General features: G+C 46.4%; 3 protein-coding genes across 7 annotated transcripts in view; all 3 read left to right on the top strand.

Moving 5' to 3' along the window:
* The window catches only part of LOC130373190 (unconventional myosin-X-like), a 17,984-nt gene extending 8,149 nt beyond the window's left edge, over window positions 1-9,835 (top strand). Inside the window, exons 6-20 of the mRNA XM_056579494.1 lie at window positions 218-461; window positions 928-1,023; window positions 1,226-1,319; window positions 1,719-1,774; window positions 2,070-2,212; window positions 2,964-3,158; window positions 3,634-3,791; window positions 5,066-5,189; window positions 5,564-5,861; window positions 6,075-6,282; window positions 6,689-6,825; window positions 6,942-7,065; window positions 7,166-7,627; window positions 7,766-7,957; window positions 8,081-9,835. Of these exons, the coding sequence (XP_056435469.1) occupies window positions 218-461; window positions 928-1,023; window positions 1,226-1,319; window positions 1,719-1,774; window positions 2,070-2,212; window positions 2,964-3,158; window positions 3,634-3,791; window positions 5,066-5,189; window positions 5,564-5,861; window positions 6,075-6,282; window positions 6,689-6,825; window positions 6,942-7,065; window positions 7,166-7,627; window positions 7,766-7,957; window positions 8,081-8,185 (2,636 nt within the window). The 3' untranslated portion in view covers window positions 8,186-9,835. The remainder of the gene's footprint in view (window positions 1-217; window positions 462-927; window positions 1,024-1,225; window positions 1,320-1,718; window positions 1,775-2,069; window positions 2,213-2,963; window positions 3,159-3,633; window positions 3,792-5,065; window positions 5,190-5,563; window positions 5,862-6,074; window positions 6,283-6,688; window positions 6,826-6,941; window positions 7,066-7,165; window positions 7,628-7,765; window positions 7,958-8,080) is intronic.
* A 149-nt stretch (window positions 9,836-9,984) lies between these two features.
* LOC130373191 (small ubiquitin-related modifier 3-like) lies at window positions 9,985-17,576 on the top strand. 2 transcript variants are annotated; one of them, XM_056579496.1, is made up of 8 exons: window positions 9,985-10,188; window positions 10,591-10,646; window positions 10,757-10,865; window positions 11,000-11,102; window positions 11,700-11,765; window positions 11,891-11,937; window positions 12,283-13,247; window positions 13,779-13,868. In XM_056579496.1, the coding sequence occupies exons 1-7, from the start codon at window positions 10,095-10,097 to the stop codon at window positions 12,324-12,326; spliced, it is 519 nt and encodes a 172-aa protein (XP_056435471.1). In that variant the 5' UTR covers window positions 9,985-10,094; the 3' UTR covers window positions 12,327-13,247; window positions 13,779-13,868. The 2 variants fall into 2 exon arrangements, with proteins under 2 accessions (XP_056435471.1, XP_056435472.1); XM_056579497.1 differs by lacking the exons at window positions 9,985-10,188; window positions 10,591-10,646; window positions 10,757-10,865; ... (1 more) ...; window positions 11,700-11,765; window positions 11,891-11,937 and adding exons at window positions 14,084-14,155; window positions 15,344-17,576 and having other exon boundaries at window positions 12,322-13,247; window positions 13,779-13,907.
* Window positions 17,577-17,686: 110 nt separating this feature from the next.
* LOC130373009 (formin-like protein 2) overlaps window positions 17,687-27,524 on the top strand; it is a 51,260-nt gene continuing 41,422 nt past the window's right edge. For all 4 annotated transcript variants that reach the window (XM_056579207.1, XM_056579206.1, XM_056579208.1 and 1 more), the window contains exon 1: window positions 17,687-18,246. In XM_056579207.1, the coding sequence (XP_056435182.1) occupies window positions 18,133-18,246 (114 nt within the window). In that variant the 5' untranslated portion in view covers window positions 17,687-18,132. The remainder of the gene's footprint in view (window positions 18,247-27,524) is intronic.

Raw genomic sequence — 27,524 nt, forward strand, 5'->3', positions numbered from 1 at the left:
TGGGACTGTAAATTAAATATTACGAATCGATGAATGTACTTCAAATTGATGAACACATTGAGCAATACAAATATTCATGAATAAACCTAGATCATTGCTTGTGTGTGTGTGTGTGTGTGTGTGTGTGTGTGTGTGTGTGTGTGTGTGTGTGTGTGTGTGTGTGTGTGTGTGTGTGTGTGTGTGTGTGTGTGTGTGTGTGTGTGTGTGTGATCGCCAGGCGGCCTGATGATTCCGTGGCGCCGGCGCTGGTGCGTGCTGAAGGACGAGACCTTCATGTGGTTCCGGGCCAAGCAGGACTCCCTGAAGTCGGGCTGGCTGTACAAGAAGGGCGGCGGCATGTCCACCCTGTCGCGGCGCAACTGGAAGATGCGCTGGTTCGTGCTGCGCGAGTCCCGCCTCATGTACTTTGAGAACGACAGCGAGGAGAAGCTGAAGGGAACCATCGACGTCCGCTCGGCCAAGTAAGGAGCCCCCTCTCGCTCTCTGTCCCTCCGTCTCTCACTCACTCTCTCTCTCTCTCTCTCTCTCTCTCTCTCTCTCTCTCTCTCTCTCTCTGTCTCTGTCTCTGTCTCTGTCTCTGTCTCTCTCTGTCTCTGTCTCTGTCTCTCACTCTGTCTCTCCACCTCTCCGTCTCTCCGTCTCCTTCTCTCACTCTGTCTCTGTGTCGCTCTCCGACTTCCTGTCTCCTTTGCTCCCTCTCTCACTCTCTCTCGCTCACTCTTTGTCTCTCTTTCACTCTCACTCCCTCTCTTTATCTCTCTCTGGCTCTTCATCTCCTTTGCTCTCTCTCTCTCTCGCTCTCTCCCAGACAGACTTTGTTTGTCATAAATCTAGGTCAGCTTTCATTTTCTGCAACTCATTTTCACACAGAATATCATCTCGATTGTCATTATATCAAACTAATTTCGGAATGTTTCTTTTTTAAAGGCAAATTGTCGATAACCACGAAAAGGAAAACGCCCTGAACATTGTTACAGAGGAACGTACCTACCATATCTACGCAGAAACCCCAGAGGACGCCAGGTACGCCTTTATAAACGTCTATCATTGTACCAGACCCCCCTACCACCGACATTGCATTAGCCTTCATCACGTTACCACAGAATTAACACCTAGAAGCCAAGCTCCCTCTGCTGGCCAACGGTGGAACTGAAACGTGCTAATTCCTTTCACATGGTTCTCTCCCTCTCTCCCTCTCTGCTGTGAACTCTTGCTGACCCCCCAGCGGTTGGTTCAATGTGCTGAGTCGCGTCCACACTGCCAGCCCGGAGCAGCGCATGGAGATGCACCACGAGCAGGCCAACCCAAAGAATGCAGTGGTTAGTGCTGGCTCCCTTCCCAGGGCCAGATACTTATCCTTATACTCAGACTTATACTTATCCTTATACTGCTCGGATTTGGAAGCATGCAACTCAATAAATTGTAGGCTAATCACAAGGCCTGGTTTTCATTTCATTGTTTTTAAAACAATTAAATCGGGGCATGGTACCACATCCCAGATTTAGATTGGACTGGTCAGTCCTGTAATTTGTCGAAATTAGAAATAATTGAAATATACGTTTGCATCCAAATTTACTCTTGGATTGACGAGATCATCCTTAAAGTATTGTTTACCGTGAGCCTCTGGCGTTTATGACATTATCTCTGCTCTCCTAATCCGATTACATGATGACAGTGATGATGAGGTTCTCACTTATGAATCGCTCCTTTGTCCGTAGGGCACGCTGGACGTAGGCCTGATAGACTCCGTGTGTGCGTCAGACAATCCTGACAGGTGAGTCTTCCAAGCAGCCCAGACGATCTGCTCTGGTTCTCACAGTCACCCGCCTCCCCAGAACAGACACCATGTGGCTCAGGAGGTACAGCGGGTTGGCTGGTAACCGGAAGGTTGATCGTCCCGAGTGTCGAGGTGTCTCTGAGTAAGACACCTCACCCTGACCACTCCCGACGAGCCGGCTGTCGCCTTGTATGGCTGACACCTCCGTCGGTGTGTGAATGTGTGCATGAATGGGCCGAAATTCCATTCCATTCCATTTGCAATAATCACCGCTGGTCCGATGTGTTCCCAGGCCCAACTCCTTTGTGATCATCACGGCCAACCGGGTGATCCACTGCAACACGGACATGGCGGAAGAGATGCACCACTGGATCAGCCTGCTGCAGAAACCCAAGGGAGACGCCAGGGTCGACGGCCAGGAGTTTCTGGTCCGGGGTCAGTGGATTTGGTTGTTTGGTTGTTGTTATACCACAATGTCTGTCGGCATGCTATTTTTGTTGTGTTTGTTGTCCGTTTGTTGGTAACTGTCGTCGGTGTGCGGTTCTTACCTGTACTTGTGATGTGAAAAATTATTTCCCTTTTGGGACAATAAAGTCTAAAGTTAAAGTCAATGTGTTGAATGCTTGATTCTGATTGGTCGTTGACATGCCAAGTGCGTGTATTATTTCGCACTTCTGACTTTTAACTGTTTTTAATCAATGCACTACAAATCCAACATTTAAATCAACTGTTAAATAAAACTATCGAACAGATGTTTCCGTGACAGCAAAAAATGAATGTGGTTAAAAACACAGTGGAGGAATATTGGTATATGTTTGTAATTCAATAAAAATATTGGAAATAATGTACTTCAGCCGTAGTAAGCAACATCGGCTTCACCTCGGCCGAATCACCAACCACGTTTTATCCCGTAGTAGCTCATTCCTTACTTAAATCGAATTAAACTCTGAAAGCTTACACACACACATTACTTTGGTGTTTTGTAAATATTTTCTTGTCTAAAATGCTCAGTAAGCACAGCAAGTGATGCGTTTACTATCAACAGAAACCATAATTGGATCTATGACCTTTATGTAAGCAAAGATAGCTTATTTGCACTGTAGTGCTACTTTGATTTGCTGAACTTATTTAATATTATTAACATTGACATTTCTTTTCAACTTTTACTTTGAAAATCTCACGCTAGGCTGGCTCCACAAAGAGATGAAATCGGGCGCCAAGAGCACGTCCCTGAAGCTGAAGAAGCGCTGGTTCGTCCTGACCACCAGCTCCTTGGACTACTACAAGACTTCGGAGCGCAATGGTGCTAAGCTGGGCACCCTGGTGCTGAACAGCCTCTGCTCCATCGTCCAGCCCGACGAGAAGGTCTTCAAGGAGAGCGGTACGTTTCCACACATGCTCTGAGGTCTCCTCTGGTTCCTGCCAGAGGTCTCGTTGAGGAACGTCGAGGAACTCACCGAGGCCTTGAGAATCACTGGGCTGAAACAAGGATCGTGCAACGTGGAACGGACGTGTGTTCGGCTTGGCTCAGGTGGTAGAGCAGGTTGACTTTTAACTGGAAGGTTGCTAGTTCGATCCCCTGCTCCTCCTATCTGAGTGTCGAGTTGTCCCTGAGCAAGACACCGCTCCCGACGAGCTGGCTATCGCCCTGCATGATTTACTCCGTATGTGACTGTGGATTAACCGTTGTAAGTGTTTTGGATAAAAGCGTCTGCTAAAAGCCCTAAAATATAAAAAAGAAAATGTAGAACACGTCTCTCCTTTGTGTAATGTCCTTTTAACCCCTGAATGACGTGTCGAAGGGCAGACTGCCAAGAATGGACCCATCGGTCTGACGCCCCTCTGACCTCACACAGGCTACTGGAACATCATCGTCCACGGGCGCAAGCACTCGTACCGCCTGTACACCAAGATGCTGAACGAGGCCATGAGGTGGGCGTCCGCCATACAGGGGGCCATCGACAGCAAGGTGCCCATCGAGACCCCCACCCAGCAGCTCATCAGGGACATCAAGGTAGAGACCCCTCGCAGAGCACACGACCCAACGTCACCCATCATGATGGTTGCCCAGTAACGCCTGTTGAATTCACTCATTATTTAACCGGTTCTCATTTGCATTTCTTTGGCAACTCGAATCCATGCCAGCTTCTTAACCCGGTTGCTGACAATGTAGTTCTTAAGTGAGGTACTTAAATATTGTGTGTGTGTGTGTGTGTGTGTGTGTGTGTGTGTGTGTGTGTGTGTGTGTGTGTGTGTGTGTGTGTGTGTGTGTGTGTGTGTGTGTGTGTGTGTGTGTGTGTGATGCTGCCTAAAGGTACACTATGCCATTCTTATTCGACAACCTCTTTGAATAATATGTTTTCGGGCCGGCTGTTCATCTGCTAATGTTTTTGTCAGACTCTCAAAGCCGTGTTTGGATTCGGTCCAATAGGAATGTATAAACACACAGCCGTTGCCAGTAGTGGAATGGTAATGCACATTATCTGTCTATTGGGCTGACAGCACCACATAGTGGAGTGAGTGCATAGTGTACCTTTTCTTTTACTCTGCTTTCCTACTCTTCCTCAAGTGCTCCTTGTGTTATTGATCCGATTGTGTTTGAATTGCTGAATTACTGCAGTTCATTTTGTACCCATTTGAGGTTTTACAAAAATGCCTTGGAAGCAAATGATTGAATTACTCTGTGGGATTGTGTGAGATTCCCCGGCGCAATTAAATGTAATAATTACAGCTGTCAAGCGATTAAAATATTTAATCGTGATTAATCACATTAATGTCATAGTTAACTCTAATTAATCGCGATTAATCGCAAATTATTTTTCTATGCTAAATATCCCTTGATTTTTTTGTCCCATAATTCTTCTCATTTTAATTCTCTTATCAACATGGTGAAGTGCATCGGCTTGTCTTGTGCAAATGATTTTTTATTGATAACAACATTGGCATATACACTGATCAAAACAGGACGATACAAAAAAAGAGCCTATAGTGCAATTAAACGACTGCTTTGAACAAATGTCATTTGAACATAGCAGTCAGGCTACTGCTTCTTTGTTTTGAGCCAAAGAAAAAGAAATAAAAAATTTAACGCCGTTAAATTTGGTTTGCGTTAACACCGTTAATAACGCGTTTAACTGACAGCTCTAGTAATAATTGAATGATAAACATTCAACCTTTTTAAGTGCTTCCTCCTGCTACCTGCATGCTACAGCAATGCCTACAACTTACGATTTTGAGTTCATGATCTATGAACCGCTGGATGACTCTCGCTCCTCCCTCCATCCCCAGGAGAGCAGTCTGAACGTGGAGGCGGTGGAGCAGACTTACTGGAGGAACCCCATCCTGAGATACACCCAGCATCCCCTGCACTCCCCTCTCCTGCCACTGCCTTACGGAGACGTCAGTGTACATCGTAAGTGCAGAAGCCTGGTGTTCAATCCACCGTTGAACACTAGTATCGAGTTTCATGAACCTGGGGCGGCACTAGCTCAGGAGGTAGAGCGGGGTTGACTGGAAACCGGAAGGTTGCTAGTTCGATTCCCGGCTCCTCCTAGTGTCCGAGTGTCGAGGTGTCCCTGAGCGAGACGACCTCACCCTGACTGCACCCGACGAGCTGGCTGTCGCCCTGCGTGGTTGACTCGGCCGTCAGTGTGTGAATGAATGAGTGTATGTCGCTCTGGATAAAAGCGTAAGCAAAATCCCCTAAATTTAAAATATACGTAAATGTAATGAACCTCTGGCTGTGTGTTTTGGAGTCCAACCTGTATCTGTGTCCGTTCCCTGCAGTGCAAAAGGAGAAGGGCTACTCCAGCCTTCAGGACGAGGCGGTGAAGATCTTCAACTCCCTGCAGGAGATGGAGGCGGTGTCGGACCCCGTGCCCATCATCCAGGGCATCCTGCAGACCTGCCAGGACCTGCGGCCGCTCAGAGACGAGGTCTACTGTCAGCTGATCAAACAGACCAATCACGTTCCCCAACCCAACAGTCTGGCCAATCGCGCCCACTGGCACCTGCTCACCTGTATGGGCTGCACTTTCCTCCCTAGCAGGGGTATCCTGCGCTACCTCAAGTTCCACCTCAAAAGGTATCGTGTCAGAGCTCAGTCGGAACTGCTACCGTCTTAGAGAGGCCTTTATTGCTGTATTTTTTGGTCAATATAGAATGGAATTTAACTTTACTGATTTCCTCGTTATTTAAGAGTCTGTAAACAAATATCGCAACAACTAACCCGAATGTATCTCGCCTGTGTTCCCTTCACATATCTTTATAAACTTCTTCATCTTGGGTGATCCCCCAGGATTAAGGAGCTGTTTCCTGGCTCAGAGATCGAACTGTTTGCCCATTTCATCGGCGAGTCGCTAAAGAAGACCAAGTGCCGGGAGTACGTGCCCTCCCAGGAAGAGATCGTCGCCCTCCTCACCAGACAGGAGATGACCACCACAGTCTACTGCCACGGCGGGGGGTCCTGCAAGATCTCCATCAACTCCCACACCACTGCTGGAGAGGTAGGCTGTAGACCGGGCTGTAGATAGGCTGTGGATGGGTTCACATCTCATGTTCCTGCACAGACAGGAGAACATCCCTTCAGTAAAGGAATGTTTCCATTTGCACAAAGTTCATGTGTGTAGGAGCCGGATAATGTAGGTCCTATGATTGTTTGAGTTGAAAGGTGCTGGGTTTGATTCCCAATGTCTGCAGACTACCTGCAGGTTCCCTTGAGCGAGATGCCTAAGCCCTACCTGTTCATTTCAGATTTTCCTCTATCTGAATTAGCTTTAGATAAAAGCATCTGCTTACTTAATAAATGTTGAACCTTCGTAGCTGTATTTTCTGCTTTTTTCAAAAACACTGCAATGCCAAAGTTTAAAGTGCGATTTATTGTCTGACTAACGTCAATGCCCTGATGTTCAGGTGGTGGAGAAGCTGATCAGAGGCTTGGCGATGGAGGACAGCAGGAACATGTTCGCTCTGTTCGAGCACAAGAACAACATCGACCGAGCGGTGGAGAGCCGGGTGATCGTTGCTGACGTTCTGGCTAAGTTTGAGCGGTAAGTCGCCCGAGAGATCACATTGTTTGAATCAAATATGCCGCCCAGTTAAGATGGAAAGTTTAAAACGACAAACGTGCAGTTCAATTAATCATTTGAATAATTTCCCCCATAAGACTGGCTGGCAGTGAGGAAGAGGAGGACGAAGGACACTGGAAACTCTACTTCAAACTCTACTGCTTCCTCGACGTGGAGAGCATGCCCAAGGAGGGCGTGGAGTTTGCGTTCATGTTTGAGCAGGTGAGTCACACTGCACTCGTAGGGATGCTCACACAGAGCCCTCCAGAGGTGAGGTCCACCTCCCGGCGCTAAACCCTCCCCTCGCGGGTCTCCCCCTCAGGCGCACGAGAGCCTGACCAGCGGCCACTTCCCCGCCCCGGAGGACACCCTGCAGCACCTGGGGGCCCTGCGCCTTCAGTTCCTCCACGGCGACAAGGCCCGGGTCAACTGGACCCTGGAGAACGTGTACCCCATGGGTCGCCTGCGCAGCCGCATCCTGCACTTCACCAAGGCGGGGGCCGGCGCCGCGGGCCAGACGGGCCAGACGCTGGAGCGCCGCAGGACCAGCTTCCTGGAGGGCACCCTGCGGAGAGGCCTGAAGACGGGCTCCATGAAGAAGCAGCGCATGGAGGAGGAGCAGATGCTGGAGATGTGGGTCAAGGAGGAGACGTCGGCCACCAGAGCCAGCATCCTGGAGAAGTGGTCCCGCATCCGGGGGCTCGACCAGCACCAAGCCATGCTGAAGTACATGACCATCATCAAGGAGTGGCCCGGCTACGGGTCCACGCTGTTTGATGTGGAGGTAAAGACCCAGGAGACTGGGTTTGATGTTTGGTCGTGTGTGTGTGTGTGTGTGTGTGTGTGTGTGTGAGAGAGTTAAAAAGCCTGTGATGTTGACATGAGAGTCGATTTGACGGGGCTGTTTGTGTTGTCTTTGCAGTGCAAAGAGGGAGGCTTCCCTCACGATCTGTGGCTCAGTGTGAGTGCGGAGAACATCTCGGTCTACAAGAGAGGAGACCCCAAACCTCTTGAGACCTTCCCGTACGAGCACATCGTCTTCTTCGGCGCTCCACAGCCCTGTACCTACAAGATCACCGTGGATGAGAGGGAGATGTTATTTGAGACGCCACAGGTACGTTCACATCGTTGTGGGGCTCAACGCCACACGTGTGATGTTCTGCTGGGGGACATTGATTGCTGCATTGCTTTTAGAACATCTTGATTCTTAATTTTTCTGGTTTTCTGTGCGTCTCAGGTCGGGGAGATCACCAAGATCATGAAGGCCTACATCAACATGATCGTGAAGAAGCGTTGTAGCGTGAGATCTGTGTCGAGCTACGGAACCAACTGGATCCGGTGATGGTCAGGACAGGACAGTTCCTGGGCGGTACAGGACCGGACCCAACCGGACCATGGGGGGAAAGACCAGGGAAGACCCGAAGCAAAATCACTTGCAGAAGAAAATCGTAGAGCTTTGAGTGACCATTGAACCATATTGTCGAACTTTGGCAATATGAAGAATGGTTGCAAAAGTTTGTACAGAAAGACAAAAATAACTCCTGCTTATTGCAACACACAAAACGCTAGCGTCTGCACAACTATAAGCTAATTTCTCCACAGGGTATTGCTTCCTCTGATACGGGCTTAGTTTTGAATATCCTTGACGCTTACTCATGTTATTTACACTGGTGGTAGCTGTTATCTTGCTTACAGTTCCCTTCTGTAGTCATCGTCCATCGTCCAGTATTTTTCATTTTTTGTATTTAAAACCTTAAACCAGGGTGGGAATTCGACCAAGCGTGCATTTATATGTTCAACGTCAACCATGCGTAACAAATCAAATAACATGCTCGGACAATTCTGTAAAAAGCAATGAGCTCTTTCACTATCATTTAGCATTTTCCCCTTTAAGTCCCTGTCCGTAGTTTAGAGTCCCTCAGGTAAACGGGCGATACCACATCATAAGAACAGAACAGCATCTACACTTTATTGCCTTAAGTGGGTTTTCACAGTACATTTCCAACGTCCACCATTTTTGACTAAATAGTCAATGTATATGGCCATTTACAAATGTACGAAGGGGGCAATACCATGTTTCTAGATATGGAAATGTTTGCCTTCTCATACATTTGCAGAGACGAGAGGAATCCAACCTGTAGGGCAATGCGTTTCACGAAAGGTGCCATTTACTGTAAATGGTTGTTCAACTGTTTGCCGCTTGTATGTGTAACGTTACTGTTAGACTATTTCTCAGTATTGATCTGTTATATTTTTGAACAGAGTTGGTCATTGAAATGATTTGCGACTGAAGCTGTTACTTGAGGACTGAGGAGCGAGCATGACGCAGCTTGGCTACCCCATGTCTGAAGGATGTATCTTGTCTGTTTTTAGATAGTGTCGAGTGTCTGTGTGGCTTATTTATTATGTGGACTATTGATGACGGGAGAGAGTGAGCTTGGCAGGGAGAATTCACAAGCACCGATGTTGTGAGGACAGTCACAGAAACTAATTGTGATGATGCTGTTTTATGTACGGATTTCTGAATGAATTGTGTGTTCTCGGATACAACTAAATTGTACCACGATTGATGCAACATTGGATGTAAACGTGCTCAAAAGTGTATGTGCATAAAAGTGATCAATGGAATGTCATAAGGTCTCAAACGAACAGGCTGTAGCTCCCAATGTTATGGCTGGCTGTGCTCGTTGAATGTTTAATCTATGTCAGGAAGTCTGGGACACTCTGAATGATGTTAAAGCAGGGAAACATGCATTTGCCAAGCTATTGCCCACCATAACAATGAAATCCACTAAGACTGTACAGATTGTCGTCACCTAACGTCACAGCACCGCCCGTCTTCCACTGCTCTCTCTCCAGTCTCTCTGATCTAGAGGGAGGCTTTCTGGTAACGCTGCCGGCGGCCATTCCAGAGACTTCCCTGCCGTTGAAACACGACTGTTCCTTATGCTTGTTTTGAACAAAAAGACAACGTTTTATAACTGAATTTAAATATGCTTTAATAAATTATTGTATTTCATTAAGCAGTTTGGTTGTGGTTGTTTTTTCACTGTGGTGTGGATGAGGAAATGAAACTGAGCATGAAATAAGAGTTGTGAAAGCCTTCCTTCGGCCCCTGGGGCCCGTGACGTCAGACCTTGATAAAAAAGAAAAAAAGAAAAAGAAGGAAGGTATCCACCCCTCTTCAGCTGCTTACAAATCCGCGACTCAAAAGTTTTACTTTAGTGATAGAATTTTGGCCAAATCCCGAAATGTCCGGAATGTATAGAATACCGTTTTTAGTTTTGATCTTCGCCATGAGCGGCATCAGAAGCGGTGACTCGCAGACCGTGGATCCTCCGGGAGGTGAGTTCTGTTGCTACTTCATTAGCCACTTAGCTTCTCCTCTGGTTATTGGCTCAGGTCACAAGTTTACCTCAGGATCAAAACGTGACCAAAACAAACCCGTTTCTCCCTTTAACCGGATCATTGCGATTCGTATTTTTTTTCCCGCACGACACAAAATAAATTTAGCTTCCATTTGATTTTGTAATAAATTAAATCTGTGTCTCTGTAAATTCCCATTTGCGCAACTGGATGCGAAATGCTCAGCTTTAAACTCAGTGTGTCTGTTCCACTTGGTTTTACTCACAATACTGCTGAACATGGGGTTATTACATGTTCAGCAGGGGTTATTACATGACAACAGTCATAGCCATGCCCTGCTGTGAATAAGCTCACATTATTATGTTATAATTCCAATTTCAGTCCCTTGTGCCTCAAAGTCCAACACCACTTGTGAAGACTGCCTTAAGAATGTCACTGTAAGTAAAGAAATACTTAAATATATACAAAATAAATGTCACTATAACGTAGAAGCCTTTGTTCTATATTCAATGAAAATAAAAGGAGCACATTTGTATGTCTGTTTCAGTGTTTGTGGTGCATGTCAACGAAGGAATGTGTGGACTACCCTGTGAGAAGCATCCTGCCTAAACCCAGTGTGTGTCCATTAAATAATGCACGATGGGGTCTCTGCTGGGGTAAGACAAGAAGATTCTGACCTGCAAACAAAAATCGTATTCTTCATGTATCACTCAAAGTCCCATTTTCCCTCAACGTCGTAATAATGATGTCCCCCATGTCCCCTCTTTGTTACGTTTGGTGTCATCTTCAGTCAACTTCCAGAGTCTGATCATTACCATGTCAGTGCTGGCAGGCATCATCATCATTGCCATCCTGGTTTGCTGTTTCTGCTGCTGTAAATGTGAAAAAATCGGGTAAGCAGTGAATTAAACCGCTTTCGTTTTTCATCAAATCAGCTGAGGGGCTTGTGTGACCAGGCTCACGAGTCACAAGGCTAAGTGTACTTTGTAATTTGGCTCAGTTCCCCAGCCAAGAAGAAGGAACACAATGAACTCCTATTGTTGCTTGTCAGCCTACATCAGCCTTTACCCAGGTTCGGCTCAGTTCAGATGCTGTTGTTCAAGATGGGCTTAATTTCCGCGAATCCACCTTCAAGCTGAACATCAATGCACTCTTCACTAGTGATTCGAATGGGAATGGTTTATTCAGTTAGGTACGGTGTGTGTGTGTGTGTGTGTGTGTGTGTGTGTGTGTGTGTGTGTGTGTGTGTGTGTGTGTGTGTGTGTGTGTGTGTGTGTGTGTGTGTGTGTGTGTGTGTGTGTGTGTGTGTGTGTGTGTGTGTTTGTGCACGTGGTGTTAGATCCCTGCCTGTGTGGGTGTCTTTGTTATACGCTACGAGACTCTGAGCATGTCTCTGCTTGTGAGGCCAACTGCCAAGCAAGTCCCGTTTGTCCCGTTGGACTTTTGAGTTCCTTTAAGCGGCTCACTGTGTGGATTATGTTGAACTCCAGGAACAAGCGACAGGACGCAAGAGCGGCCCAACAGGAGCGCGCGAGGAAGGCCCGCAAGGATGAGAGGTAATTGAGTGCCGGGTACTGCTTGACTCCAGATACGGTCAGCGTTATCAACAAGTTGCAGTGGTCACCTTCAACCTGCAGACATCCTTGATCTTAACAAGTGCCTTTTGTTTTTATGTAAACAGAAAGTCTGAGATGAATGTGCGTCACGAAGAAGTCAGGCAGAAATATGGTAAGAAACCTTCATCTGCATGAATCCTGTTTTTTTTTTTTTAAGGAAACATTACACTCTCCCTTTCTTATCAACAGTATACTTATTAACAGACGAAGGTGCTAAAATGTGATCTTAAATAATTTATGATTTAACGGCGCCCCCTACTGGAGGGATCTGACTTTGTCATAGTTCAGTCACCCATCGGAACTTGTAGGATGTAATCAATTATATAAAATGCTAGTTAAAATGTATTCCAGAAGTAAATCTTAACTCAACATTAATAGATAACTTGAAACTTTGCAGTGACAGCAATAAAAAATATTTCACAGGGCTCTTAATGAAATTTTGTTTCCCTTTTAATAGGTCTAACAAAGGGGAATCCTTATTCACGCATGGATGAAAATTAAGAAACAATCCAGGCGAAGAAGACGCAATAGTAACATAATCTCAATAACTATTGTGTCTTTAATCAGAAATTGTTGTGATGTTGCATCGTTAGGTCCCTGTGGATTGTCGTTCCTATCAAGTAGAATGTGTTAGACTGTGATGTTAGATTTTTATTTCATGCCAATGACAGATAAAGAATGTGATGTTAAACCTTGTAAATTGAAAATGCACTCCATTGAATCACATTTCATTATATTGCCTCTTTACATAGATATCATGTGATTATGTTTTCCACTGTAGTCATTTTTTTCTGTTATGATGTATGTTTCATTATCAAAAAGAGTAAAGCCTTAAATTGACTTGTCACTTTTGCGCAATGCTAGTAAATCAAGTATTAGCAATTATTATTGTGAATTGCAAATGCTATTTCACATTAACCTTGCATTATCATTTACTTTTGTGCTAATGTTATAGTCCAATAATGTTTGTATCCACTTTTAGATTGATCATCATTGACATGTTCATGGTTTGTTCTGAAGTATTTTGTCCCACATCAATACAGTATGATGAAGGTATGTGTCTCTTTGATCTACTTGACACAACAAACTTGCAAACAACTGAATTTTCTACATCAACAGTGTGTTCGAACCTAGAATGATCAGTTGTGCAAATAGTCCCTGTCTTTTTCTGACTCCACGGGCACGCGAACATGTGTTTGCGCGCACACGTATCCACGTTCCCGAAAAATGCGAAACACGTGACATGGAATGGTCCAATCACAATTTCGTAATGTGCGCGCTCCCGGTCGAAACCTAACAGACCGAGGAAGAGCCGCCTGCAGACCCGCTAACGCACTGCCCGCTGCCTGGATAGCAATCCGTTTTCACATTGGAAGTGAGGTCTCGGGTAAAAACTGCACAATGTCTGAAGAGAAGCCAAAGGTTAGTGCTGGTTTGCCATGAAATAAACTATTGTGCATGTGTAATCATTGTTTTATACTGTCCTTTGTGAGTTAACGTGAGCTTTGTGGCTAACCTAGCCTAGCCAACCATCTTCAGATAGCGCAGCATTTGAGCGGGCAGACCGACATCACAAAGGTGGACAAATGTGCGGATCTTTCTTTTATATGCGAACATCCTTGCATTGTGATGGTTTCATTCTACTCTAAACTATTTGTCTGACACATTATCAACTATATTGACGTTTGCTGAAGAAAGGATGTTTGATAAATGAACGATTTGTAGTGTTTTTCTTTGCGCCATTGTGCCTTTCTGCGCCAGTTTAACCACGGACTAGCTTGCTATGCTACTCCGATGGAGAGCCTTGGGTGCGCATCTTCAGCCAGCACCAGGCGAGTGGTGTGCGCACCTCTGCAGCAGACCTCAAGGGGTTTCGTCTGTGTGCGGTTCTGTAGGTGGTCCTCAGTGCAGGTTGTGGTGCACGGGATGCTGAGCTTGTGTGTGCTTTTCCAGGAAGGTGTGAAGACGGAGAACGACCATATTAATCTTAAAGTAGCGGGTCAAGACGGGTCGGTCGTTCAGTTCAAGATCAAAAGGCACACTCCGCTCAGCAAGTTAATGAAGGCATACTGCGAACGACAGGTGGGTCTACTACTAAAGTCATGTAGTCCATGACTTGGCTGGCGAGTGAAAACTCAAGAGCCACCTTTTCTGCTGCATTTTTTTCAATCAATAACCGAATGTCAACATTTCTCCCAGCTCCTTGTCTGATGTTTCATGTTTGGTTTTTGAGAACATGTCTGTCTTGTGTTTTGCAGGGCTTGGCGATTCGTCAGATAAGGTTTAGGTTTGATGGACAGCCAATCAACGAGACGGATACCCCTGCACAGGTTGGTGCCCTATGACAGAAAACACTCTTTATCCTCTGTCATGTCCCGCAATGTTGTTGAATGTATTGCCCACTCCTCGGATAAGTCACTGATGGACATTTTCCAATGGCTTGTCGTTGAATTGCCTCAAAGTCTATGTTTCAAAATAGTTGCTCAAGGATGAACGTTAACCACAGTGTCAAACTTTTGGCCAAACATTTTATTCGCACATTTTATCAGCCCTTTATTTTATTCATTTAATAGTAAGATCAGGGGTTACTATTGGCAAAGGAAACTTGCATCACAATAATTAAGGACTTTTAACCTGTAAAAGAGCATTGTTATTGTGTAAGCTTTAGATATTTTATCACCCCAGTCAGTACTGTCTTGCCACTCTGCACTTGATTGTGATGCTCTTCACCTATTGCTTGACAGTTTACCCCAAGGCAGGCGTATTATTCAAATAAGAAACTGCTGTATTAACACATGGGACGGTGAAGCACCAGTTGTTGCCCGGTCGTTGTGGTTTGCATGTAGAATGCAAGCATTGCTCCCTTTTTAAAGTAGCCACAGCCCAGTGGGTGGTCATTGCAGCTAGGGCCTGGTGATGTATCCTCGCTGTTGGGGACCATAAACTACTTTCTCAGCTGAGCGTAGCGGGTTTACTAGATAATACGATTATTCTTCACCTGACGTCAACGGCAAGGGAAGTGTGGTGCGATTTATGTTTTACGTTTTCTCACTGACTCTGCTTTTTCGTATCGCAAAAGCCTTTTGTTAATACTTAATGGTCCCGCAATAAATGACCTTTACTTTTATCATAGTGATTCTATGTTGCAGTTGTATTTCTCCGGTAACTGAAATTAAGTGTCAAGTCCCCCATGTACAGCTGTCGACATCTAGGTCCACCTAAACATGTCATGCTCTTACTATAAGGTGTTTTGTATGGCAACGCTGGCTTTTTACATCCTGTCTTGATGAATGGATAGGTAGGGTACCAAGGTATACTCCCACCACACATTGCTGTTGTGCTGTAGGCCGATGCTTATAAATTTGGCATCCGAAGCAATGCACATATAAAGGCGCTTGAAGGCCATATGTGTATTGTCACAGGCCAGATTAAAATAATACCCTATGGATGTTGAGGGGATGTCTGTTGTGTTGTTATGTTTGTGTTCCGAGCCTCCGTTTTATTTGTGTGTTTTTCAGTTGGAGATGGAGGACGAAGACACAATTGATGTATTTCAACAACAGACGGGAGGCTCCTTCTCCTAAGAGGACCGTGGACGAACCTCAGAGGACACGACCCCCGGAAGAGCGACTTCTTCTTCTCTCATTGTCATTGTTTCTTTTGTTTTGGATCCTTCCTTCTTCTACCCGCACCCAAACTGAAAGCTCTATAATTCATTCAGGGATATTTCGTTGTGGCCAGATCCTAACATTGCCACCGTGTTCAAAATGCTAAAGTAGTGTGTACTATTTATCTAGTATGACATGTTCCAGACACGAGCAAGCTGGCCCGCAGGGAAACACAAGGGGAGGTCTGTTAGCGATGCCTAAGATTAATATGAAATCGCCCACTTAGTGTCTGTTTCTGTACCTGCGGTGAAACTCTGCGGTTCTGAGCACTGCGCCCTCGGTATACTGGGTGGAAGAGAGCTGAGATAAAGATATGTTGGATTTCCTAAAATATATATATATATATATATATATATATAAACGTATACATACAACTCATGTTAGTCATCTTTTAAGGAGCAACAGTCAAACTAATGTCAGATTTATCCATATTCCATTTTTAACTATAGGAACAGAAGAGAAGTATGTATATGGACACTTGACCTCAATTATGTCGCTCCCCTTGAGTGGAGTGATAATAAACGATGTTAATGTAACCCGGACCAAAAATGTTACGTGAATAGCTTTCCGAATGAAGCAGTATAGTGTCAGGGTGTTCGATCCCACTACTTAAAGGCTTTACGTCACGTTGGAGCAGGGATAAGTTCACTTGTGTTTTCATGCCCCCTCAGTCCTTTGGCCATAAAAAAAAAGGGAATCCCCCCCCCCCCCCCCCCCAGCGTCCAAGTCCTCTATCCCCAACAGGCTTCATTCACTAAAATCTAAGTTGTTCACATGATCGGCTACATTACAACCTAATCATTGAGGCATTGCTCTTTTTGGGAGTTCTTGAGTTCTTTGTCAAGACATTACTGGCACACTGGTCTGACCGATGGCTGAGGCCGGACTGGCCTTCAGAGGCTGGGGGGAATTGGTTAACATCTTTCACAGATAATTGTACATTTTCTTTTTGTTGTCCTTTTACTGTGTACAATAAATATAGTTTGGTACTTAGCCTCTTGCATTGATATATCATTTATGTCTAGAGTACTTTCAATCCCTCAAGCCGCAACACCCGGTTGCAAGCGCTATTGAATGCTGTTAATAAATTGCCTAATTTTAAGGGGAGTGCCACTGAATTTGAGTGTTTAAGTGGTCATTGCTATACTCTGCAGTACTGCTTTGTTATAAACGTAATTGCCTTATCCAAAGGCATTACATTTATGTATCCCAAGTTAGTGCACATGTGTAGTGTATATTTGAAACTGAAGCTTTGTAGATAAATAGGTGATGAAACATTTGGTACATGATTTACTTTAATTTGAAAAACGTTATTTCATAATGTGGCATGTTATTGTACACTAGAGGGCGCTGTTGTACATGGATGTACTGTTCGATTGTTGACTTGGTAGTATGATCACACACGGCTGAATAGGGTCCTGCTCTCAATGTTGTAACCGGTTTATCTACTTTCAAATGTATCAGGATTATACGTTTATTTTCATTTTTTTGAATGGTCTGGCAGTGGGGTCATTTTTGACCTTTTGAAAATGTTTATGGTTTCTCAGACACCTTTTATAAAAACTTCAGCAAGTCGTCAAGTGCGACATGGACCTTAAGCACAAAGACATTACATTTGCGCCCATGTCCAACAGGTGAATAGCCTGTGCATCGGTGGATCAAAGTGTAGACTTTATATGCAACCATGCCAGTTTGGTCTGGTGTGACAGTAGAGCACACAGCTCAAGCACTCTGACATTTAAAATAGGGTTATTGCTCGAAAATCTGCAACATTTGGTACATAATGTGAAATGCGTCAGCTGTGCTTGTATCCCTAATGGCGCTCACTTACGCCCAGTGTTGAGTTTCTCCAGAGTCCAGTGAATAACGCCACACCACTGCGCATCTGGATAACTTCTGGATCTTCTCCAATGTGTTGTTGATGTCATCCTCATGTGACTAATGTGGAGACTTGGACCCCACCCTGTCAGGATATCAAATTACATCCCAACAATGGCTAAAGGGGGCAGAAAAACGTGACCCTAGGATTATATACCTTTGTGTTTTTAAATAAAACAGCATTTTGTGTTAATGAAATCTTGACTTTTTGATTTATTGACGCACAATGGACTCAAAGTACCACAATGCAACATACAAAACACCGTCTCCTTAGTGACGGGCTTTGGCACGCCCAAGTAGGGGGCTTGTCTCTGAATGGGCTCATTGTGGAGAGGGATGTGATTGTGTGCGGTGTGCGTGGACCCCCTTAACTAGCTGGTCAGCACTAGGAGGGATTAGCTACTAGCCTCGCTCTCAGACGGGCATTGCTAAGCCTGAATCATGCACATCGTCATTATTCCCCACTGGGAGTGGAGCCGTAGTTGTGCAAGATGCGGATAGCGGGGACGCGTTTCGTTCTGTCCGCAGGTCGTCCAAGAAGTTTCCCGAGTTCCGACCTCTTCACGAGGTCTCCCGCAGGACGCACAGTCGGGTGTGCGGCTCTCGTCACATGTGCTTCACGTTAAACTGCCCCGACCCCGAAAAGACACCGACGGAAAAACGAAACACACAACTTAACACTGAACCCGTGAGACGATTTGTGGAGTGAAAACGGAAACTTTTACGCATTGAGAGGTCCACCAGGGAGGAGGACTGCAACGATGGGGAACGCAGGGAGTATGGATCACCACAACGACTTCAGGGGTCACCATATGCCCTCGAAGCTCCCCATGCCTGAACAAAGTGAACTGGAGGAGAGATTTGCAATCGTGCTGGTAAGGCATCAGTAACACAACTTTGTCATTGTGGTTCCCATCAAAGCTTTGTTCCTACCAGTAGCCTCATGCAGCTGGGGACAGCTGTGTCTGGGTCTGGACCGCTGGCCCACACGCTGCCTCTTTGTTGGACCGATCGGCATATTGCATTTTACGGGATTCCCCTATTTTTACCGTAGAAAGTTATAGAACGTATTTTATTTTCTGGTAAATGACATGAAGGCATGAAGTACTTGTTCGTTGTTCCGATGGTCAGAGCAATATTGGAAAAGTAACGTTGGCTGCAAGAAGGCAAAGTACTCCATCTAGATTCAACAAGTCCCTTTGGTTTGCCCGGAGTCTATTGAATTCATTTAGAATTTGCGCTCATATTGCACATTAAGAATTCTGGCTATGAAAGGGTTATTTTTGTGACTTGTGTGAGTTTTTTTTTCAGAACATCCACCCACTAATCCCAGTGGATCTTCCTCCTCTACATTTCTATTGTTTGGAATAATGTATAGGCGTATAACTAATTATAGGGTACCTTAAAGCTCACAGTTATATGAGGGTGTTTACAGGTGTCTGCAAAGGCTTGTCATTCATAGTTTGACATTCTTCAGTCAGAAACAAACCGTAAAGCATAACATAACAGCTTTGTAGATCGGCATACAAGCCATTACCATTACAAACAAAGGAAAATTATTGCTGATTAGCCACATTTCCAGTTCGACATCAATGGGTGAGCTAACGACCTACACACAGTGTAAGACGGTTGCAATTATTTAAATTCTGTAAAGTGACAGTAATATGAAACAAACTCGAATGGCATGTCCGGCTGATTAACACGAAAATAGACAGCAGATTGATGCCAATCTACTAGAAGATGGTTTCCAGCTTTGTTGCTGTAAACATCTCCCCGATTGGAGAAGAAACAGCAATACAGTTCAGGGCTTGTGTTGTTTTATTTTCAACCTCCCTAAGCTGTCCGTTTCTGGCACAGACCTGTCTCTGTTTTCTTAAGAGATGCAGTGGCTCAGACCTTCAGCTCCTTAGCCACTTACCAAAATTGGATCAGGTCGTGTCAGGAGTCGCAAACATACAGCGTTCCAGTTGTGTCATGTTGTGGTCGCAGGTCAGCCTAATGCATTCCATCCTCGGTGGCTGGGAGCTGTCGGATTTCCGAGCAGGGGTTAACATGACAGGAGACTAAGGCCCTCGTCATAATCTACTCTAATAAGGTCTACTGTCTGGAAATAACATTTACCTGTCAGACCTCGCTGTTGACCAGGGGCCAACTGTTGACCCTGGGATGGGTTTGGAGCAAATACATTCATGAGGAAGTTTAGCAAATGAGTGTGGCGTACTTTCTGCATGATCTCAAAACGTATTGATTCAATTGGAAAACATCAACAACACCTATAGCTGAGCTCTAGAGAGAAAAAGATGAATGAGATCTGCTTGTCTGGCTGCCTCCTCTCAGAATCCTCTCCTCTCAAACGCCTGCTTTCAGACCAAAGGCTTTTCTCTGGACCTTGATGGAAGCCAGGAGGTGTCCGGAGGATTTTAGTGCTACAACTCACAGCCCTTGTGTTATTTTCTTCCATTTTAAAGCGCGATGCATGTCGGGCCTATTGGCTGTTTGCTCCGTTGATTTAATTAGCGAGTGGCAGCGGAGATGATTAGCAGGCGAGCCCGCCGCTTGAAGGTCTGCCTCGATCCACCTGGCCAGACGGGCAGCGATTTATCATGCGTGGGCAGCTGGCTTAGTGGTGCCGCTGGGGGGAGTTGTAGTGGGATGAAGAATGGGCTTCATAGGGTGTTGCAGAAGTTGGACGCTCCCATATTTCCCTCAGGTCGGATATAAACACCGGTCACCCGTGACCGTGTTGCTGGTGTGAGACGTATATGATGACTTTGATTCCACGGTTGGATGTGTTGATGTGTGTGACCTGAACGGAACGTGATTGTCCACAGGTGCTATGCCAGTGCGGTCGTCTGTTTGAAGTTCTATTTCCTTAACACCCACTGATGGTCACCAGGTTTTTTTAGACACAGGTGGGCGTCTCATTCTGAGTGGCAGGTAGAACATTAACGGACAGTCTGGTGGGAGAGAAAATGACATTGCAGAGACCCGTTTACCTCCCTCGACGGTTTGAATCAGCCCCCTCAGATCTGGTGTCAGATGTGGGTGCACTGTTTCTTTCCTGATTTGTTTGCCTCCTACTATTCCTGTCTACTACACAGGTGTCGCAAGGCCTATTGGTTCAGTGCCGTCAGTCTCCTAGACTCCGGGCTGAGGCGACCGGGGGTTGGGTGTTTACATAAGGGCTGATCTGGCAGCCTGAACGGATTGATCTCCGTCCAGATCCTGACTCATAACAGGGGAGACCATTTGGGATTACAGGACTTTGCACCGTATGACGAAGTTACAAATGTGACGTAGTTCTTTGACGGAGCACCCTTTTGGCTCCCAGACCTCGACTTGCATTAAGGTGGACTGACTCAGGCCTGGAGAGACGGCCCCTCCCCTGAACTGGAGCGCTCCCCTGGGTTCGAGACATATTGGCAATCCCCAGCTCTAAGCTCAAGTGTCTTCCTGTTTGGCTCTTGTGTAGCAACGCTGGGGTTGCTAGGCTGGGGTCTGGCGGAGCACTGATTTCGTTACCATGCTTCCAGTGGTTGGAATCCACTACTAGACCCACAGTTCCTAATAAGAGCCTGGTAAAATAACGACTTAGGGCGGTGGTTTGGGATTTACTGAAGTTATTGTGGTTGGCACAGAGAATATTCCTCTTGTGTTATCTTCACAAAGAGGGGGTTATTTTATAATCCTAATTAAGGTTAATATTTTTCTACTTGAATTTCGGAAAACAGGGAGATGGGTCTCTATTGGGAGGACACGCATTACTGTAAAAGTCAACTCAAGCTTCCGGCTAAATCGGTTTCTACCAAATGAAAAGCCCCTATTGAAGTGTGCGTCTTGAAAATCCTTGGGGCTCAAGCTGAGTTTCAAACAAGACACAGGCTAATTGTAATGCAAGGTCTCGACCGTGATAAGAGAAACTATTTGGCACATGCCCTTGGCCATGAAAGAAGATCTAATATATGCCCAAAAATGTGCTTTGTCTGAATAGGGAATCAGTAGTTTTCGATGTGTGCGTAAACATAACATACCGTCTTTTGTTTTAACGCACACTGTGTTCCAAGTTCTAATCATCTTGGTTTTTCTCTGCATGTTATTAACATGAGAAAGTGGCCTTGAACGCTGTCCCTCCTGCTGTAACGTATGTAGGTTCACATGAAGTTTCACATGAGGTTTCACATGAGGTTTCACAGGGGACGAGGGGAATGTCAGCAGGTTTCTGTCTCTGTAGGGGTTACCATAGCATCGGGGAGACGGGAGCGATGCTACAAAGACAATGAGTTGGTTTGGATCAGAGAAGGAAGATGGAAGATGTTGGGGTTTGAACCTTTCTTGGCGGACATGCGTGATGATTTACACAAACTTGAAACGTATTCTCGATACGATTTTATATCATGTGGTTATTGCCTTTATCAATCAACCTATCAACAGCAAACTGTTGTGAGTGGAGGCCAATAAAGTGGTTAAACACCAGATGCAGCAGACTGCAGCAGCATTGTATAAAATATTGGAACTTGTTTGATTTATGTTGTAGCGTCATGTAATTAGCCGGTCCTAGTGGACTGCGGGCGAAATTACCCAAGAATGGGCTTTCGGCTTACCGTCAACCCCTCACGGAACCAAGACTCGCGACCACATCTAGAAAGTCCCTGGTCTGTATCCAGGAGGCCAGAAGGTTCTCAACACAGGGACTGGGTATCAGTGCACTGGAGAGGTTTGTTCATGTTATTCGTCTGAGCGGGCCATATGGGCAACATAGAATTAGCTGTTTTGATAGCTAGTCCTCTCAATGGGCTCCAGATTAGCTTTAAGCTGCTTTGTTGAAGAGGGGGCCCACGATCTGCAAGTTTTTTAGGCTGGAAGACACTCAAACAACCTTGTGCTGTCTGCTCCAGGACGGGGCCTCGGCACACGACCCGACTCGACGTGATAGCACCTGGAGGAGGTGTTCCCTGTGTCCCTTTCGACCGTCCAGTCAGCCCAATGTCTGTCCTGTCATCCCCTTGAATATTCATGTTGACTCTTCATTAAAACACCAGGACAATGGTGGTTGTCTGTGCAGCAGAGGGTGGGCAGTAGCCGGGTTCTGTGCAGCCGGCCCGGGGGAACAGAGCGTCTCATTATGTGCCGGAGAGCCCGGGACCGAGCCTGGCACTGCACCCAGAACCGGCGGGCTACGAGCGGTCAGCACCGTCGCCGGCGCTGTGTCGCTTCGGCGCCGTGTCACATGCCCTCATCGGTTTGTTGTGTATTCATGTGTGTGTGTGTGTCTGCGTACACGCATGCTAAAGGCCAAGCGTTGTGAACCGTGAGTTGCGACGAGCACAATGCTTGCTTTACAGTACATGTGTGAGGATTGAGTGTGTCTGCTGGAGTTTGGGCTCGGCGTTGGACCGGAGTTGAAGCCCCAGGATGCTTCCCCTCCAATTAGCTGTAACTGAGTCCAACATGAGCCGCCCTGGGGACCAATCGCATCCGGCAGCACATGGGCCAGTGTTGGGGTGCGTGCGCGTCTGCATGCACGCTGACACCAGACTGGCAGCAGAGTTTTAATGCCTCCACTGGGGTGGCGGTGGTCAGATGATTGTGTGAGCGGAGTCTTGCGGCCTCCGTCCCGGTCCGTTGGGCCAATTCACTCATTGTTCCTCAACCTTTCTTTGGCATTTCCACAATCATTTACTGTGTGGGTGGCATGGCTGGTGCCCCGCGTCCTCCTCTCTCCCCTCCGCTACCGTCGCGCGGACAATGCGGATCTTAAGCTTCAATTTGTAGACGTCGTTGTAATCTGTCGAGCTCCTCGTAGTTTCGCAGCCAAATGGGACATTTGCATTAAAAATGACAGTTAAATGTCCGGCTTGCTTAAAACTAGTTCTATAATTAGGACAGCGCGACAAGGGGAGGGGGGGGGGGGGGGAGTCAGAGGCCCGTGACGGCCCTCAAATCATTTACGGAGGATTAAATAATTTGCCAATGTTTCACGTGGTTGCCATACCTCGGCACAATAGCCTTCACTGTTGCATGCATGCAGACTTTATGGCATGGCCAGCGCATAACTGCGGGTGGTAGGGGCTTTTCCAGCGCTGGGAACAGGTGGTGCTGGCTGACGTGGCTTGGGCAAGGCCCAGACCCGGGCCGGTGTCTCTCTGCTGCTCGCTCACACGATGAGTGGCCCAGAGCAGGAGTGGCCCAAGAATCACACAATGGGAACAGGAGAGTCACCGTTGGCATGGCGCCCGTGGGGTGAAATGCATGCTGGGATGCTGCGGTGAGAAAGGGGAGAACAGTGGCGGGTAATCTACTATTAAAGACGTTGTGTGTTGTGTGTTCGCGGTGTAATTCTTTATCAGGGTCGGCCACAATACGAGTGTTAAACACACATGGCCTTCAGCATTAGCCTGCGTCTGATTAATCATTTATTATGTTTTTCCATGCCAGGTGTTCCTTATCTCTGTCTTTATGGGGTCATCACGTTTTACTTTTTACATTTTAGGCCAAGTGGCTTTGTCACGGTCTGATATTAGGCGACCGTTTAATGAGTGTTTATAATATAACAGATCCATCTGAGGTATTTTTACTGTCCGTCTGCTTGAGACTGAACTGTGACACTGGTTCATTGTTTATTTTCGGCCACCATCTTGAAAGATGTTACCCAGCTTGATACAACATAAGACTTTCCCTTTTATAACTTTTTACAGCTGTATCCATAGCTGATGTGTATCTTACCCTCAAAACAGGAAGCTGTTCATCAATAATATGAAGCTTAGACCCCTATTAAGTCTCAAATACAGATATAAACAGATGGATTTATTCAATCTCTTGGGATGTAGTCCCAAAAAAGAAAAGGTTAGGTTGGGTGACTGATTCCACATCTGGAGTGCAGGAGGGAAGTCTTGTTGCACATTTGAACTTCCTGGCTCGATGCGGTCCTAGGTAACATGTTACATGCCTTCTCCCCGAAGCTGAAAACACTACAGCAAACTGCTGTTATGGGCGGAAGATGTCTGATAACTATCACGCACGCTAGTAGGACGCACGCACAAGGGGCGACGCACTCAATCAATCAACCGGGGAGTTTAATTAAAACATGACGGGTGACATTCTGTGACGGATTGGGATTCTAGATGTTATTAAACTTTGGTGCGATGCCGTTAGGCATTCATCTCCCGAATCCGCTCCGACAGCCTTTACTTTCTACAATAAACTGCTCAGACTCTCCCGCAGAGACACTGGTTGTTCAATGTGTTCCTTTTATAATTGAGACACCTTGAAAGGAAATCAAACGTCTCTGACTCAAACTATCTATATTCGAAAGGTTGCAGGTGAAAGAATTAATAGGGGGAGAGGCTGATGTTTGATGTTTAGGAGAACATATTAGTGGTTTCATTTAAGTGGAGTGGATTAGGCAGAGCGATGAAAACTGGTTTCCTTGTGTACTGTGAGTTAAGAGGTAATTATGGGTCCTGGGCCTTTTCATCAGTGAAGATCCATTCTCTCTTTGTTATTATGAAGCACATGCTTTATCTGTTTGCATTCATTAAGGTAGGTAGGTGGTGGTTATGGTAGGATGGTGGTATTGTGGTAGGATGGTGGTAGTTAGGGGGTAGTTGCATTATAATAGTTGTAGTTACAGTAGTTAGGTGGTGGTTACGGTAGTTAGGTGGTAGTAACAGTAGGATGGCGGTAGTTAAAGTAAGCTGCTGGTACTAACGGCTCTGGTAGGTGATGTAAGCAAGTGGCTTCTCTGGTTTTCTCAATAGTGAGTTAACAATAGTTAACTCACCTCCAGTTTCATCCACAACAAACACAAGTGAAACCAATGAGGGCAGGTTTGGCACCTATGTCGGAGCCAAGTACTGTGTTAACATAATGACAGTAAGCGCTGCTTACACTGAGACACTTCAGGAATGTTCCGCAATGTCTGCAATAAGTTGTACTTACCCTTTCACTGTGTTTACTCCCCTCAGGGGGTTAACAATATTATCTCAGCGCATCTCTATATTTGTTGATGCTACGTGATTGTTCTTGACGTGGTAAATAGGACAAGTCAGATTACTTGTCTGCTTTTGTTCACGGGGTGGGATCTGATGTCGGAAAAGGATTAGGACTCTGAGCCAGTCTTTAGTGTCGCTGTGAATTTACAGAGAGAGACATGCTGATGGGTGATAAGCCGTCCTTGAAGTGCAACCTGAGCTAACCTCCGTTGGCGACGTCTCCTTTTGGAAGCCCGCTCGTTTTTCGACCCCACCTACTCCTCGGTTATTGTTCTACTTAAGCGTTAAATATGTCTCCAGAAAACCAAATCATTGCCCTAATCCCGCGACGGCGAGGCTTCCCCTGAGCCTCTGTTTATCGGTTACATAAACATCGTTCGTATTGCTCCCCCTCCTCCCTGGACGAGGAGCAGGGACTCCACCTCTGAGACCGCTGAGGGCTTTCGCAACCCAACATCTGGCTGTGCCGGACCCGCCTCTCTCTCTCTCTCTCTCTCTCTCTGTGTATCACATGTTTTGTTTGGACAACCCGGCACATCTGCTCCAACACCCTCGGACGCATCCCGGCGTAGACCGTGGATGTTATCCGGATGCGCGTTATCCGATCCCAGGTCGCACGATAATTGTTGATGGGAGTTGTAGTCGGACATGTCGACGTTCAGGGTCGAAAGGGTTACTTTCTTTACATTCATGAACAGACTGCAGACATGATGAACAGATTAGCTGGGACTAGACTTTGGGGGATTCAGCAGTAATACCATTTCATTCCCAATCCGACTTCAATCATGTCCTGAAACAATAGCATTGTTTGGCGTTTGACGTTCACTCCGCTGCAGGAAAGGGTCTGATGTAAGACTCGCAGAGAGACACTCTCTTGATGTTCCGGTGTCTTCTGATTCAACATGTGTTGAGCCTGCTTGAAATCCCCTCATATCCTGCACACACCCCTCTCCACTCCTGAGTCACCCAAACACATTTGGCTGGAATGTAATGATGAGGAGGAAGGAGGAGGAGGAGGAGGAGGAGGAGGAGGAGGAGGAGGAGGAGGTAGTAGTAGTATTCCAACATTTGGTCTTTGTTGCGATTCCACAGAACAGCTTCAAAAACATAAACACTGTCCACATGACTTGGGGGGGGGGGGGGGTGTGTGTGTGTGTGTGTGTGTGTGTGTGTGTGTGTGTGTGTGTGTGTGTGTGTGGAGTCAGCCAGAGGGCAGGCCGGGGGTGGGGTCCCGGGGGGGATTACAAAGCTAATCTGAGGACAGACGGGGGACACCTGTGCCCCCCTCACCCCCCCCCCCGCTCACAGGCCGCCGAGGATTACGGCGGTATGCTGCGCTAACGAGACGACGGCGGCGGGTGTTTAGCTAGCACGCGCCGGCCATCCGTGTGTGTGTGTGTGTGTGTGTGTGTGTGTGTGTGTGTGTGTGTGTGTGTGTGTGTGTGTGTGTGTGTGTGTGTGTGTGTGTGTGTGTGTATGTGTCTTCCCACTGACGTGTGCACCTGTTGCATCCTGTCCCTCGCTGCGTCGTTCACACGTCGGGAACAGAACCCAGGTCTCTTGGGTGTCCGGTGTTGGGTCATTATATCAGAGGAAAGCCTGGCTGGAACTGAACCCAGCTAGGGAAACAACTGGTACTCTTTGATAGGTAATTAGCGCTCTTGTGTACGTATCCATTTAAAGAGCACCAATGCTACAATTTTAGTTGACGAGCCGGAATCCTTTTCTGAACATTACATGCCCTCCGGTCATGTTCTGCTCATGTGACACATCCGTGAATAGCGTCTAATGCCCGTCGTGCAACGCAGGCAAAGAACAACTAAACACTTGAGTCACTTCCTGAGAATTGAGCAATTTGAATATGAGAAGTGGCCCATACCTGAGGCAGGTAGGTGTGTGTGCTGTCATGTTGTGGCATGCAGTGTGGTGCAACAAACCATCAGTTTTGAAGAATCTGTTTAAACGGATGACACGTTTGACACCGAGTCATAAAGTCTGTCCTTGGCACTCGCACGTAACATTCTCAGTAAAAGAGGATTTAGTGTCTGTCTGTCCTTCCCAGACTTGACTTGTACCCTGATACCCCACCCTCCCTGCTGTTGTGTCTGTCCTGATTTGCCTCAACCTGGAGGGGGGGGGGGGGGGGCGAGGCAGTGAGGTCA

This window comes from Gadus chalcogrammus, chromosome 20 (genome assembly GCF_026213295.1).
Source record: "Gadus chalcogrammus isolate NIFS_2021 chromosome 20, NIFS_Gcha_1.0, whole genome shotgun sequence".
In the NCBI taxonomy this organism is placed as follows: Eukaryota; Metazoa; Chordata; class Actinopteri; order Gadiformes; family Gadidae; genus Gadus; species Gadus chalcogrammus.